The sequence below is a fragment of the Sphaerodactylus townsendi genome, linkage group LG17 (genome assembly GCF_021028975.2).
Source record: "Sphaerodactylus townsendi isolate TG3544 linkage group LG17, MPM_Stown_v2.3, whole genome shotgun sequence".
Taxonomy (NCBI): Eukaryota; Metazoa; Chordata; class Lepidosauria; order Squamata; family Sphaerodactylidae; genus Sphaerodactylus; species Sphaerodactylus townsendi.
The window spans coordinates 13007407-13022053 of NC_059441.1; the positions used below are offsets into that span (position 1 = coordinate 13007407).

Below are 14647 nucleotides of genomic sequence, written 5' to 3' on the forward strand. Positions count from 1 at the left end.
TAAAGCTTGTGAATAGAAGGGTCCTGAATTTACAGTCCATTATCTTCATTAGGTGCGTTTCTATTCCATTTTTTCCACTGTGAGCATAATTTTCATAAGTGTCCATTGTAGTCCTCCTTAACAGTTTTTAATAGGAAGTCTATAATAGTAAGCCTATTATAGCTCCCCCAGATTGAGGGAAATCTCTCTCTCTCTCTCTCTCTCTCTCTCTCCCCCTCCCTCCCTCCCTCCCTCTCTCCCTCCCTCCCTCTCTCTCCCTCCCCCTCTCTCCCCCTCCCCCTCTCTCTCCCCCTCTCTCCCCCTCTCCCCCTCTCCCTCCCTCCCTCCCTCCATTCCTCCCCTCCCCCTTCCCCCCCCTCTCCCTCTCTCTCCCTCCCTCCCTCTCTCTCTCCCTCTCTCTCCCCCCTCTCCCCCTCTCCCCCCCTCTCCCCCTCTCTCCTCCTCTCTCCCCCCCTCTCTCTCCCTCTCCCTCCCTCCCCCCCGCTCTCTCTCTCCCTCTCTCTCCCTCTCTCTCCCACTCTCTCCCCCTCTCCCTCTCCCTCTCCCTCCCTCCCTCCCTCCCTCCCCCCCTCTCTCTCTCTCTCGGCAGTTTTAAACAATGCTCAAACACAGTCACATACCACACCGAATATTAAAGTAATACATATAATCACACAAACGACACTTTCTGGAGGGGTGGAATTTTACCAATGCTCCCATGCATATTAGTATGTAACCCCAGAAGAAGAGGAACACACCCAAATTATCTGAAATTTGTGGCTAGCCACAGATGAACAGCACATGGTGCAAGATTCAGAAATTATTTATTTAAAAACAAAACGTTTAGGGATTTGTAATACACCTGGCTTCATTTCAGAAACAAAGAGAGGTCGTTTGGGGGCACAAAATATATATGCAGAGAGCAATTCAGCTGAGGAAGAACTTGGAAGCATGTCTGATTTGGAGCTTCCCAACTGACCCAGATCCTAGGTCAGTGGTGGTGAACCTTTGGCACTCCAGATGTTATGGACTACAATTCCCATCAGCCCCTGCCAGCATGGCCAATTGGCCATCCTGGCAGGGGCTGATGGGAATTGTAGTCCATAACATCTGGAGTGCCAAAGGTTCGCCACCACGGTCATAGGTTGTTTCCCCAAGATAACTTGTAGAATCATGGAATCATAAAGTTGGAAGAGACCCCAAGGGCCATCAAGTCCAACCCCCAGCAATGCAGGAACACACAGTCAAAGCACTCCTGACAGATGGCCATCCAGCCTCTTTTTAAAAACCTCCAAAGAAGGAGACTCCACCACTCTCCAAGGTGGAGAGTGTCCACTGTCCAACAGCCCTTACTGTCAGGAAGTTTTTCCTGATGTTTAGGTGGAATCTCTTTTCCTTCACCTTGAACCCATGACTCCGGGTCCTAGTCTCTGGAGCTCAGAGACGTCTCCAAATACAGAGACCCCAATAATACCCAGCATAACCTATTCTCTTGTCACCTGTTGGTCAGCTCCCTTGATAGATGGCCTCTTTCAAGGAAACAGTAGTGCGCCAGCAAATTCTGAACAATGACAGATACCACCAAGGTCAGCCAGAAGGCCCTAGAGAAAGAAAACACAAATGTACAGATTTTAGCTTGGGTCACTTCCACAATGCAAATCGTTTGAAACAGGTTCAAGTGTTTTGATTCCACCCAGGGAAGCCTGAAGAAACACAGTGTTATATGAGTACAGGAAATTCCCCAAGGGTCCCCACCACATCACGAGGTAGTGCATTCCACTGTTGAAAAGCCCTTACTGTCAGGAAGTTCTTCCTGATGTTTAGGTGGAATCTCTTTTCCTGCACCTTGAACCAGTGGTGGGATCCAAAAATTTTAGTAACAGCTTCCCATGGTGGTGGGATTCAAACTGTGGTCTAGCACCAATGGGGCTGGGCGGGGCATGACAGGGGCGTGGCCGGGCATTCCGTGGGTGGGGCATTCCTGGGCGGCGTTGTGGCAAGGACACAGCCACTGCGCCGGTCCTTGGGCGGGAAACGAATGCACGCAGGCGCAGGCTGCCACGCACACCGGTGCATCTCCTGCTAGACTGCTTCAAGTTCTGCGCGCTACTGCTGAGAGGAGGGGCGTAACTAAGGCAAACATCACGTTGCAAAACCACCAATTAGTAACCCCCTCTCGGCACACACAAATAATTAGTAGCCTACTCTCGGGAACCTGTGAGAACCTGCTGGATCCCACCTCTGCCTTGAACTCATGACTCCTGGTCCCAGTCTCTGGAGGAGCAGAAAACAAGCTTGACACCCCTTCAAATATTTAAACATGGCTATCATGTCACCTCTTAACCTTCTCTTCACCAAACTAAACATCCCCAGCTCCCTAAGTCTCTCCTTGTAGGGCATGGAGTCCAGACCTTTGACCATTTTGGTTGCCCACCTCTGGGCCCTATGATTCTATAATTCTCACCTGTCGCTATTAGTTGTGTGTGGATGTGGTTGCACAAAACTACTGGATGCATGTGTCTACATGTATGTATGTTAGAGACAGAATGCATTATCTCCTCTTTCCATTCAGATTTAACTGCATAGAAATGAAGACTTACCACATGTTCTCCACAATCTTGAAGAGGTACATGTTGGTGCCAGATTGCAAAGGGACAATCACAAGAAACGTGAAAGCCACGGTGCAGATGAAAAAAACGATTTGCTGGATGAGTAGACCTTGACAAGGACAGAAGACAACCAATTACACAAAAAAAGGGCATTAGCAACAACGGGTACGTCTCCCAGAATTACAACTTATCCCCAAACTACAGGTATGAGATTCCCTGGAGAAAATGATGGATCTGTGGACTTTATTACCCACTAAGGTCTCTTCTGTACTGACTTGGATGGATTTATATTCCCCCCCCCCTTTATCTCCTGTAGGAGACTCAAAGGGGCTTATAGTCTCCTTTCCCTCTCCACCCCCCAACAAATACCCTGTGAGGTGGGGCGGGGGGGGGGGCTGAGAGAGCTCCGAAGAACTGTGACTAGCCCAAGGTCACCCAGCTGGCATGTGTTGGAGTGCACAAGCTAATCTAGTTCCCAGATAAGCTTCCACAACTCAAGAGCAGCAGTGGCGTAGGAGGTTAAGAGCTCGTGCATCTAATCTGGAGGAACCGGGTTTGATTCCCTGCTCTGCCACTTGAGCTGTGGAGGCTGATCTGGGGAATTCAGATTAGCCTGTGCACTCCCACACACGCCAGCTGGGTGACCTTGGGCTAGTCACAGCTTCTCGGAGCTCTCTCAGCCCCACCTACCTCGCAGGGTGTTTGTTGTGAGGGGGGGAAGGGCAAGGAGATTGTCAGCCCCTTTGAGTCTCCTACAGGAAAGAAAGGGGGGATATAAATCCAAACTCTTCTTCTTCTTCTACTGGAACACGGCCATACAACCCAGAAAACCCACAACACCCTAAAGCAGTGGTGGCGCAACGTTACCCAACAGGAGCAGCAGTTGTGTAGGAGGTTAAGAGCTCGTGTATCTAATCTGGATGAACGAGGTTTGATTCCTAGCTCTGCCGCCTAAGCTGTGGAGGCTTATCTGGGGAATTCAGATTAGCCTGTGCACTCCCACACACGCCAGCTGGGTGACCTTGGGCTAGTCACAGCTTCTCGGAGCTCTCTCAGCCCCACCTACCTCGCAGGGTGTTTGTTGTGAGGGGGGGAAGGGCAAGGAGATTGTAAGCCCCTTTGAGTCTCCAGCAGGAGAGAAAGGGGGGATATAAATCCAAACTCCTCCTCCTCCTCCTCTTCTTCTTCTTCTTCTTCTTCCTCAAGTGGCAGAGCGGGCAATCAAACCCGGTTCTCCAGATTAGAGTGCACATGCCGTACACCACCACCCCACGCTGGCTCATAAAATGGAATATTCTCCTCACCCAAGCAGGCGAAGGCTGCCTGAAAGCCCGTGAAACACACCCAGCAAACAAGGGCTTGTGGAGAAAGCTGGAGCTTGTGGGGACGATGGAAAACACTGACAACGGCCCCCCGGTACAGACGCTGGAGGTTGATCCTGAAAGGGTGAGGGAGAAATAATAAATCAAAACGTGCGCCTTAATAAAAGAATCTCTTCTTGCCAAACGGATCCCAAAAATCTTGGTATTTTAATAAGGGCACTTTCGCACTTGCAGAATAATGCACTTTCAATCCACTTTCACCATTGTTTGCAAGTGTATTTTGCTATTTCACACAGTAAAATCCAGCAGCAAAGTGCTTTGAAAGTGGATTGAAAGTGCATTATTCTGCATGTGCAAAAGTGTCCATAGGTGACTATTTTTACTCTGTAAGTGGCCTTGTTTCTACAGCTGCCAACTTCTACAGCTGCCAACTTCTACAGCTGCCAACTTCTCCAGGCGGGGCCTGGAGACCTCCCAGAAACACAACTGACCTCCAGTTTCTGGAGAAAAATGGCAGGTTCCCAATGTGGACTATACGGGCCTTCAGTGCCGCTGAGTTTTGGCCTCTCCTCAAACTTCACCCCTGCTCCAGGCGCCATCATGAAACCTCCAGTCATCCCGTGATCCCTCCAGTGATGTTTGGGAAGCCCGGAAGCAAGTTAAGTTCTCACCTGTGCCTCACCAGAGACCTCATCAGCATGCTGAAAGTCAACAGGCAGGAGACGACAAGGGCGGTGACGAAACACACTGCAAAGGGGAGCGGAAGGAGTTACTGAAGAAGCAGCCGGAAGGAGGCAACAGGTTGCCGCTCAGAGCAGCGATGGATGTTATTTTCTTCTTCAACTGCAGTACCAGAGGTGGGATCCAGCAGGTTCTCACAGGTTCCCGAGAGTAGGTTACTAATTATTTGTGTGTGCTGAGAGGGGGTTACTAATGGGTGATTTTGCCACGTGATTTTTGCCTTAGTTATGCCCCGCCTCTCAGCAGTAGCGCGCAGAACTTGAAGCAGTCTAGCAGGAGGTGCACTGGCGTACGTGGCAGCCTGTGCATGCGTGCAGTCGTTTCCCACCCAAGGACCGGCGCAGCGGCTGCATCCTTGCCACAGCTCCGCCCAGGAATGCCCCGCCCCCAGAATGCCCCGCCCATCCCCATTGGCGCTACGCCACAGTTTGAATCCCACCACCATGGGAACCTGTTACTAAAATTTTTGGATCCCACCACTGTACTGCAGCTTACCACTCTGTGCCATGGAGGTTTTTGGCCCTGGCGCTCAGGTACTGTCTTTGGGCACTTCCGCACATGCAGAATAATGCACTTCCAATCCACTTTCACAATTGTTTGCAAGTGGATCTTGCTATTTTGTCCAGCAAAACCCAGCTGCAAAGTGGATTGAAAGTGCATTATTCTGCACATGCGGGAGTGCCCCTTGTGACGCTGCTAGAAGGGATAAGTGGGTACAGAATTTCAAGGACAGACACAGGAAATAAACAGGCGGTCTTCAAAATAGCTACTAGTTTGATCCAATACAGCTAACTCTTCTGCTCTGATTCCTCGCGACTTCGCTCGCCACAATTTTGTTTCATCCCACATTTTTTTTAAAAAGAGAGAAGGAAGGGAAACTTCAGAGCGTTTCAAAAATGTCACTGCAGAATCAGACTTGAATGATGAGACCGGAGTGGCAGATTGTTAGGTAGCATTGCCAGGAAAAAGGTTTCCAGAGAATGCATTGGAGCATCCCCCTGCTCATAAAGACATGTTCCTACTCTATGCGCGGAAAGCCACAAGGACACGGCCGCAAGGAAGAGACTGTATTAGCTGGAGGCGACAGGACCAACAACCCGGCTGCCTGTCTGTCATCGGCTTTGAATTTCTCCTCCCCCTCCTCTGCTCCCCGGGCATTGCAGCTTCTCTTCCGCACTGCCATCTGCTCGATTCTACCAGATCTCAGTAGTCTTTGCAAAATGCAAGCATCTGTGGGGTGGAAGTATTGGCTGTAGATCGTTCCTCCCTCCTTTTGATTCTTGGCATGGGCTTCCACTTTTAGTTGCTGGCTAAAGGCCCGCTCTTCCAAACAGAACAAATGTTTTACTTATCCACTAAACTGTCCTCTCAAAACTAAACACATCTAATGTCATCCACGAAGATGGTTTTAGAAGGTAGCTGTTGCTGATCAGCATAGAACTGCCTGGTGCCTGGAGCAGCAGTGGCGTAGGAGGAGAAGAGCTCGTGTATCTAATCTGGAGGAACCGGGTTTGATTCCCAACTCTGCCGCCTGAGCTGTGGAGGCTGATCTGGGGAATTCAGATTAGCCTGTGCACTCCCACACACGCCAGCTGGGTGACCTTGGGCAAGTCACAGCTTCTCGGAGCTCTCTCAGCCCCACCTACCTCACAGGGTGTTTGTTGTGAGGGGGGAAGGGCAAGGAGATTGTAAGCCCCTTTGAGTCTCCTGCCGGAGAGAGCTGGGTGACCTTGGGCTAGTCACAGCTTCTCGGAGCTCTCTCAGCCCCGCCCACCTCCCAGGGTGTTTGTCGTGAGGGGGGAAGGGCAAGGAGATTGTACGCCCCTTTGAGTCTCTTGCAGGAGAGAAAGGGGGGATATAAATCCAAACCCTTCTTCTTCTTCCTTTTAAATGGGAGGTGTTGGGGATCGAACCTGGGGCCTTCTGCATACAAAGAAGATGCTCTTCCACTAAACCACAGAAGGGGGCACATCCAGTGGTGGGATCCAAAATTTTAGTAACAGGTTCCCATGGTGGTGGGATTCAAACTGTGGCGTAGCGCCAATGGGGCTGGGTGGGGCATGATGGGGGCGTGGCCGGGCATTCCGGGGGCGGGGCATTCCTGGGCGGGGCTGTGGCAAGGACACAGCCGCTGCGCCGGTCCTTGGGCGGGAAACGAATGCACGCAGGTGCAGGCTGCCACGCACGCTGGTGCTCCTCCTGCTAGTCTGCTTCAAGTTCTGCGCGCTACTGCTGAGAGGAGGGGCGTAACTAAGGCAAAAACCACGTGGCAAAATCACTCATGAGTAACCCCCTCTCGGCACACACAAATAATTAGTAACCTACTCTTGGGAACCTGTGAGAACCTGCTGGATCCCACCTCTGGGCACATCTGCACGGCCGACATGAAGAACATGCCCCGTACAGAACGTTACAAAACGCAGACCTTGACGCAGAAAAGGCCAAATCTGAGAAGACTCACCTTCTAGGGCCCAGATATAGTGCTTCGCTGTCGCCAGCTCCTTGTCTCCGGGGAGACCCACGGCGTTTTCAGTGGGGACGAGGCCAAACTGGACCAGCAAGGCGGTCACGTCCATTGTCATGCCGGACCTCACTATCTGGATGTTGGGGACAAACGTCACCAGAAGCAAAAGCGCCACCTGGAGAACCAAGATTGAATGAATGAATGAATGAATGAATGAATGAATGAATGAATGAATGAATGAATGAATGAATGAATGAATGAATGAAGCTGGTTGCTGGCAAGGAAGAGGCAGCTGAGCTGATGGGACGCTTTGGTGTCATTACCTGGTAAATGGCGAGCACTGCCATGGTCACGGAGAGGACTAACTTCAGAGGGATCCGGAAGCCTGCAAATCCCGAAGTCACAAATCAGTAAGTGGAGAGGAGACCGCTGCCAGCAACAACAACCCCCCCGGACTTCAAGAGTACATTAATAGATTCCTGTCTCCCCATATTGCCCCGCCAGGACCCTCCGATTTTCGGAGGGGTACCTGTTAGAGGTCCCTGGCCCAAAACATGTCTGGCTGGCCTCCACTAGGGGCAGGGCCTTTACGGTCCTGGCCCCTCTCTGGTGGAACAGGCTCCCTAGAGAGGTCAGGGCTCTGCGGGACTTGTGCAGTTTCCGCAGGGCCTGTAAAACGGACCTGTTCCACCAGGCATTTGGCCAGCCAGACATTTGATCCACCGCCTCCAGATGGGCCCAGAGGTGTGTGTGTTTTTACTGCCATCTGATTTTAAAATTGGTTTTATTTACTTAAACTGGAATTGTATTTACATGTTTTAAAATTGTGTGTGTTTCTGGTTTTGATGTACGTCGCCCTGAGCCTTTCGGGAGAGGGCGACTAATAAATTTACAGAATGAATGAATGAATGAGTGAATGAATGAATGAATGAATACAGTACAGTACAGTAATAAATAATAAATACAGTAATAAATAAATAAATATAGTACAGTATGTTGTTCACCGCCCTGAGCCCTTCGGGGATAGGGCGGTATATTAAATTAAACAAACAAATTAAACAAATAATACCTTCCTGTGGTGTGTATATGTAAGAACGCAAATATGATTGGAGTCTTGACAATACACCTGGCTTGGCTTTGCTGGTACCGGAAGAGGAAGAAAAGTTTCAATCAGGTAGGCATTCTAGAGAGACCTTATTGGACTAGCGTACAAAAGAATCTATCTACAATAGCCTCCCCCTGTGTCCTTGCAGTTCCAGAGGGAGCTATGATTGCAGTGTTAGCGGCGGCCCTTTCCACACAAGCCCATGCAAACGTTTTGCAAACGTTCCCCAAAACTTCTGTTTTGGCTGCCATTTTGAAAATGCTTCCTGGCTGCCATTTTGTGGTCATTCCATTGTTTAAAAACTTCTTAGATTCGAAGCTATGAAGCTTCAAAGCCTCCTGCTGTGGTTCTCTTGGGGTAAGAGTCTGCCGCTCATGCGGAGGAGCGGGGAATCAAACCCGGTTCTCCAGATTAGAGTTCACCTGCTCTGAAACACTACACCACGCTGCCTCTCCAGACAGCTCCCGCCCAGCATTTACTGAGTGCTACCCCTTGCCAGGTCAACGATAACACATGCATAAAGTTTTGCTGACCTGTGCCACGTTTAAATGTGAACGAAAAGGGATGTTATCCTTACCTTGCCTCTGGAGGTCTTTTAGCCAGAACAGTCTTCAGATATTCTTTGTAATATCCATTTCCAAGCACCTTAAGAAAACAAACCACCAGAAAATTATACTTAGTAGTGAATAGAGTACTGCATTTTAAGATGCGGCCTCTAAAGATTAGGTTCCAAATTTGTATCATGGTAGTATTTTTTGCCCAGTTTGGAAATGAGAAATAGTGTAGTTGGACGGGAGACCTCCAAGGAATACCAGAATTGCTATACAATGGTAAACCACCTCTGAATGTCTCTAGCCTTGAAAAGCAGGGATCACCATAAATCAGATATTGCTGGATGACAAGAAAAAAATCCCACCAGAACTATGACACATCTTGAGAGGAAAAAGTCATGCCTTCATGGGTATACAGCCAACCTCCCATTTTATTAACTGTGAATCATAAATAACATCTTGCACTTCCTCATCTTATGTATTCCCCCTCCCCTTCCTTCTTTCAATAAACACATAGAGGTGCAGGCTGAGTCCACTGTAGGCTTAGATTTATTTCAATGACTGATTTGCCATTTGGGGGAGAAGCAGTGGCGTAGTGGCTAAGAGCAGTGGCTAAGAGCAGGTGCGTTCTGATCTGGAGGAACCGGGTTTGATTCCCAGCTCTGCCGCTTGAGTTGGTGAGGCTTATCTGGGGAATTCAGATTAGCCTGTGCGCTCCAACACATGCCAGCTGGGTGACCTAGGGCTAGTCACAGTTCTTCGGAGCTCTCTCAGCCCCACCCACCTCACAGGGTGTTTGTTGTGAGGGGGGAAGGGCAAGGACATTGTAAGCCCCTTTGAGTCTCCTACAGGAGAGAAAGGGGGATATAAATCCAAACTCCTCCTCCTCCTCCTCCTCCTCCTCTTCTTCTTCCTCTTCTTCTTCTTCTATAGGAATTCTATTTTAGAGTTTGCATTTAATTAATGTCATTGCACTGAGATCGTTGGTTTTTAACCCTGCTGTAAGCTGCCCCGAATCCAGCTTTGGTCAGGAGTGGGGGGGGGGGGGGGGATGAATTTAATAAAATAAAATAAAAATACGATGGATCCTGGAAAAAAAAGCGTCCACCCTGGAGTCTTCCCACACGCAAGTGACTTTAATTGCTGGATCGTTTAAAGATCTAATTCACGCGCCATCTTAGCAGTACTAAAAGCAGTCGTTTGTCATCAGTCTAAGCCCTGCTTATTTTTTATTTCTTTTTTTGCTAGAATGAAGTGCAGGCCACAAACAAGATAAGCCCATTTTAAGACCCCCGTTGCCTGTTTTAGAGCTCTCCGGATAATGCAACATACTCATCCGAGGTAAAAAATTAATAGCAGCAGGCACTTGGGAAATCAGGGGTTTGGAACAACCATAAAGAATGCAACGGAGGGCATACTGTTGGGGAATAGAAGAGGATTGAATAGTCAGAATATATGGCCCTCAGGGAACATAACTCAAGGAAACAGCTCTTAAAATAAAAAAAGAAGTTAACCACCAGTTCTGTTGGAAGATTCAACTGTCTGGCTTAGACAGTTCTAGCTCAGCCGAGATGTACTGGTTAGCTTTTGCTCTTAAATCACACCAGTTCAACTTATTTTGATCAATAGTCAATCAATAACAGAAAGCAGAGTATCATCTATTCAAAGGGCCACTGTCTACTAGTATGGAAATGTGTAGCGACAACATTACTAGCAAAAGCATATTATTTATTGGGGTCTTTCTATTTTTTGTTACCTATATTCCTAGTAAATCGCTGTCTGTTCTTTCCTTGACTCTTGAACATGGCTTTGTTGAAAAAAAAATTAGGACAATTTGCTGTTAAGGGGTCAGCTCCTTTCTCATAACTTCTAGAAGCTACAAATCCAGCTAGGAAGTGGACACAGTTAATTAAACGTGGCCGTTACATGCACATGAACACAAAGGAATCAGGGATGGCGTTCCTGTTTATGTAGTGCAGTTGTCAACATCTGCTGTGACCAGAATACATTTTAAGGTAATGGTTTTTAAGAAAACTGTGAAGGAATAGACTTGTAGGGAGTCTTGGGCTTTATCTGGCTTTAGTTGCTTGAGGAGCTGTGTGGTGTAGTGGTTAAGTGCTTGCACTGCCACTCACACGGTCAGGAGTTCGAGCCCCCCTGTGGGTCAGATATCCTGGTAGCTGGCTCATGGTCAACTCAGCCATCCATCCATTTCTTGGTCGGTAAATGAGTACCTAGCGCAGTGGGGGCGAACCTTTGGCACTCCAGATGTTATGGACTACAATTCCCATCAGCCCATCAACTGGCCATGCTGGCAGGGGCTGATGGGAGTATGATCCACTAATTATCTGAAGGTACAAAGGGATTCGCTCACCATGGACCTCCAAGCGCCAGCATAGCCTAGGGGGGTAAAGAATAGCCGGGGAAACCAATGGCAAACTACCCCACAAAAGCGGCTTGCCTATAAAATCACTGCTCGCAGGGGTACCCCAGGGTCGGACACGACTAAAGGGGAAACTTTACTTTTTAGTTGCTTGAACGAGAGAGCAGTCATCTGGCTATCAGTATGCAAGTATCAAGCTTGCTTAAATTGTACACACTGGTAATGTTTTCACCCGCTCTTCCTTAGGGCAAACCTTGAATGGCAGGAAGGAAAAAAACTGGAAAGAGGTGTTTAAAGCCATCTTAGGAAAGGGTCTTTGACCCATTGGTCAGGCTCATGCAGAAGTCTGGGAGAACAAAGTCTTTGTGCCGCACAGCTTTTTCTGGGTTCTATTTCTGAACCATTTCCACCAAGCGAGGCATATGGAAAGTATGAAATGCTTTTGAATCAAGGGATGGCAATGTGGAAATTCTCCCCAAGGAGACTAGTGCCTCATTTATATATGCAACCTTTTGGTCGATGCTGAAATCAATAAATAATGAATGCAGCTTTGGGCAGGGGCCCAGAGACAGGCAGGAGGGATACCGGTAGAGGTGGCCCACCCCAGGTTGGGAAATTCCTGGTGATTTTTGGGGTGGAATCTGGGGAGGAACTTCAGTGGAGTATAAGGAGGAGGAGTAGTTTGGATTTATATCCCACCTTTCTGTCCTGTAAGGAGACTCAAGGTGGTTTACAAGCTCCTCTCCCCACAACAAACACTCTGTGAGGTAGGTGGGGCTGAGAGAACCCCAAAGAACTGTGACTAGCCCAAGGTCACCCAGCTGGCATGTGTTGGAGTGCACAAGCTAATCTAGTTCCCCAGATAAGCCTCCACAGCTCAAGTGGCCGAGCGGGGAATCAAACCCGGTTCTCCAGATTAGAATGAACCTGCTCTTAAGCACTACGCCGCACTGGCTCTCATCAGAATTCTCTTTACATAGCATGAGACAGACCTCTGTAGTCTGGCGGTCAGTTGCCCTTCCAGGATGTCCCTGTGTCTCACCTGAAGCCCGGCAGAGGCCCCTGAGTAAGTTTTCCAGGAGGAGCAGGAGTGGCGTAGGAGGTTAAGAGCTCATGTATCTAATCTGGAGGAACCGGGTTTGATTCCCAGCTCTGCACCTGTGGAGGCTTATCTGGGGAATTCAGATTAGCCTGTACACTCCCACACACACCAGCTGGGTGACCTTGGGCTAGTCACAGCTTCTCGGAGCTCTCTCAGCCCCACCCACCTCACAGGGTGTTTGTTGTGAGGGGGGAAGGGCAAGGAGATTGTGAGTCCCTTTGAGTCTCCTGCAGGAGAGAAAGGGGGGATATAAATCCAAACTCCTCCTCCTCCTCCTCCTCCTCTTCTCCTCCTCCTCCTCCTCCTCCTTCTTCTTCCTCTTCCTGTTTTTCAACCAATCAGATTAATTAAAAGCTACCCCCCCTTTATAACCAGCCTCCGATGCAAAGAAGCGTGCCAAAGCATACATCAGATTTTTGAGACACTGGCCCAAAGACCTAGCAATATTACTTGCTTTGAAAGAAATGTATGCTGCCTCGTTGCCCAACGGACTTTCAAAGCAGCTCACACTGAAAGAACAGATGCCACCAACAAACCAGAGCAACTGCAGATCGGAACGGCAGCCAGCAATGAAAGCAAGACTCGACACTTCAGCAGAAGAAAGAAAACCTCCCACAAAGGGACACATGAAGTGCAAAGGAGCAGCAGTGGCGTAGGAGGTTAAGAGCTTGTGTATCTAATCTGGAGGAACTGGGTTTGATCCCCAGCTCTGCAGCCTGAGCTGTGGAGGCTTATCTGGGGAATTCAGATTAGCCTGTGCACTCCCACACACGCCAGCTGGGTGACCTTGGGCTAGTCACAGCTTCTCAGAGCTCTCTCACAGGGGGTTTGTTGTGAGGGGGGAAGGGCAAGGAGATTGTCAGCCCCTTTGAGTCTCCTGCAGGAGAGAAAGGGGGGATATAAATCCAAACTCCTCCTCCTCCTCCTCCTCCTCCTCCTCCTCCTCCTCCTTCTTCTTCTTAGGAGAGGCACTACAAGTGGGCCACAGCCCGTCCTCTAGGAAACAAACCAAAGGGTACGCCAATCCAAAGAGATGCACGCACAGAAACGAAGACACCCTTCTGCCACTCTTAACTATTTCCTGTAGCCGGCAAAGATGCCAAAGTGATCCAATTAGGTAGAGCTGCACCTTCCCACCACATCTCGGGCACACTCCAATGTGCTCTGGAGCGTCTGATTCACGCATGCTGCTTCTTTAAAATGTCTTGTATAATTTCCATCTGCCCCGCCAGCCACGAGAACAGTTGTCGAAGTGCTAATTACATAGCAGCACATGTCTCGCCGCATCTGGTGCGCGAGGAGAGCGCTCGCCCGGGCTCGTCGCGGAGGGTCGCGGAACCCAGGCGGGGGTTCCGTGCGAACATCTGAAGCAGGCCAGAAAGAACGTTCTGTTTGCAAGGGAGTGGGGTGGGGGGAGAAAGAACAATCCTCCTCTAACTCCCCATTCTAGACTTGTGCAAAACAAGAGGATTTGGCTAAACCCTGAAAAAAATACCGTTCTGCAGATTGCTGCGTTTTAAAGACCCAAGCGCTGGCATTTCCCATTCGTTGTGAAAAGAGGTTTCTTTCGACAAAGCGAGGCCGCGGTGCCAGCTGTCAGGATTACGAGTTGGTTGCTGGAAAAAAATAAACGCTCCCACACACCAGCACACTGAAGCGTCAGTTCTGTTCTGAGTGGGAAACGTTAATGCCCAAATCTTCTTGAGCTAAGGAGTTTACCGGTTGCAAAGAGTAGATGCTTTCCTTCCAGTTTGCAGCCAAAATAGGATATATTTTATAAAAAAAATAAATAAAAGGGACTAAAGTTCCTTTCCCATAGAACAGTGGTGGCGAATCTATGGTACGGGTGCCTGAGGTGGCACTCAGAGCCCTCTCTGTGGGCACGCGCAAATAGAGTTCCCCCCCATATCTAGGCTGGGCTGGGCCGCTGGGCTTCATTATTAGCATTAAACCTAAGACCTAGTTTTGGGGAAGCAGAGTAGGTAACCCTGTTAAGCGCTGTTAATCCCAACTGATTTTCATTCGAAGGACTAAAGCACGATCCTTTACCTGGGAGTAAGCTCAGTTGCTGGCAATGGGGCTTGCTTCTGAGTAAACCCTCCTAGGGTCGTGATTCACCCGTTCGAAGAGTTGCACGGTTGCTTCAAAGCAAAGCCACCGACTACCACCAAGCTTACTCCCGAGTAACGCACGCCTCGGAGCCAACAGTTTTTTCTAAACTAAAACCTCAGTTTTCAGGTTAAATTGCCGTTGCGATAAATAAGCGGGTTTTGGGTTGCAATTTGGGCATTCAGTCTCGAAAAGGTTCGCTATCACTGGCATAGAACATAAATGCTGTGCGGAAAATCTAGTCTGTGTTGACTTCTAGAGCACTGCATGAGTTGCAAGATC

At 49.1% G+C, this 14647-nt stretch overlaps 1 protein-coding gene across 5 annotated transcripts in view; it reads right to left on the bottom strand.

Annotated features, from left to right (window-relative positions):
• Positions 1–14647, bottom strand: part of STRA6 (signaling receptor and transporter of retinol STRA6) — a 48113-nt gene that overhangs the window by 7740 nt on the left and 25726 nt on the right. For all 5 annotated transcript variants that reach the window (XR_007243257.1, XM_048481980.1, XM_048481979.1 and 2 more), the window contains 8 exons: positions 8798–8865; positions 8185–8255; positions 7439–7500; positions 7113–7290; positions 4582–4657; positions 3893–4026; positions 2580–2697; positions 1479–1580 (listed from right to left, as the gene is read on the bottom strand). Coding sequence is in view for 4 of the 5 variants with exons in the window: in XM_048481980.1 (XP_048337937.1) it covers positions 1479–1580; positions 2580–2697; positions 3893–4026; positions 4582–4657; positions 7113–7290; positions 7439–7500; positions 8185–8255; positions 8798–8865 (809 nt within the window). In the remaining variant the exon portion in view is untranslated. The remainder of the gene's footprint in view (positions 1–1478; positions 1581–2579; positions 2698–3892; positions 4027–4581; positions 4658–7112; positions 7291–7438; positions 7501–8184; positions 8256–8797; positions 8866–14647) is intronic.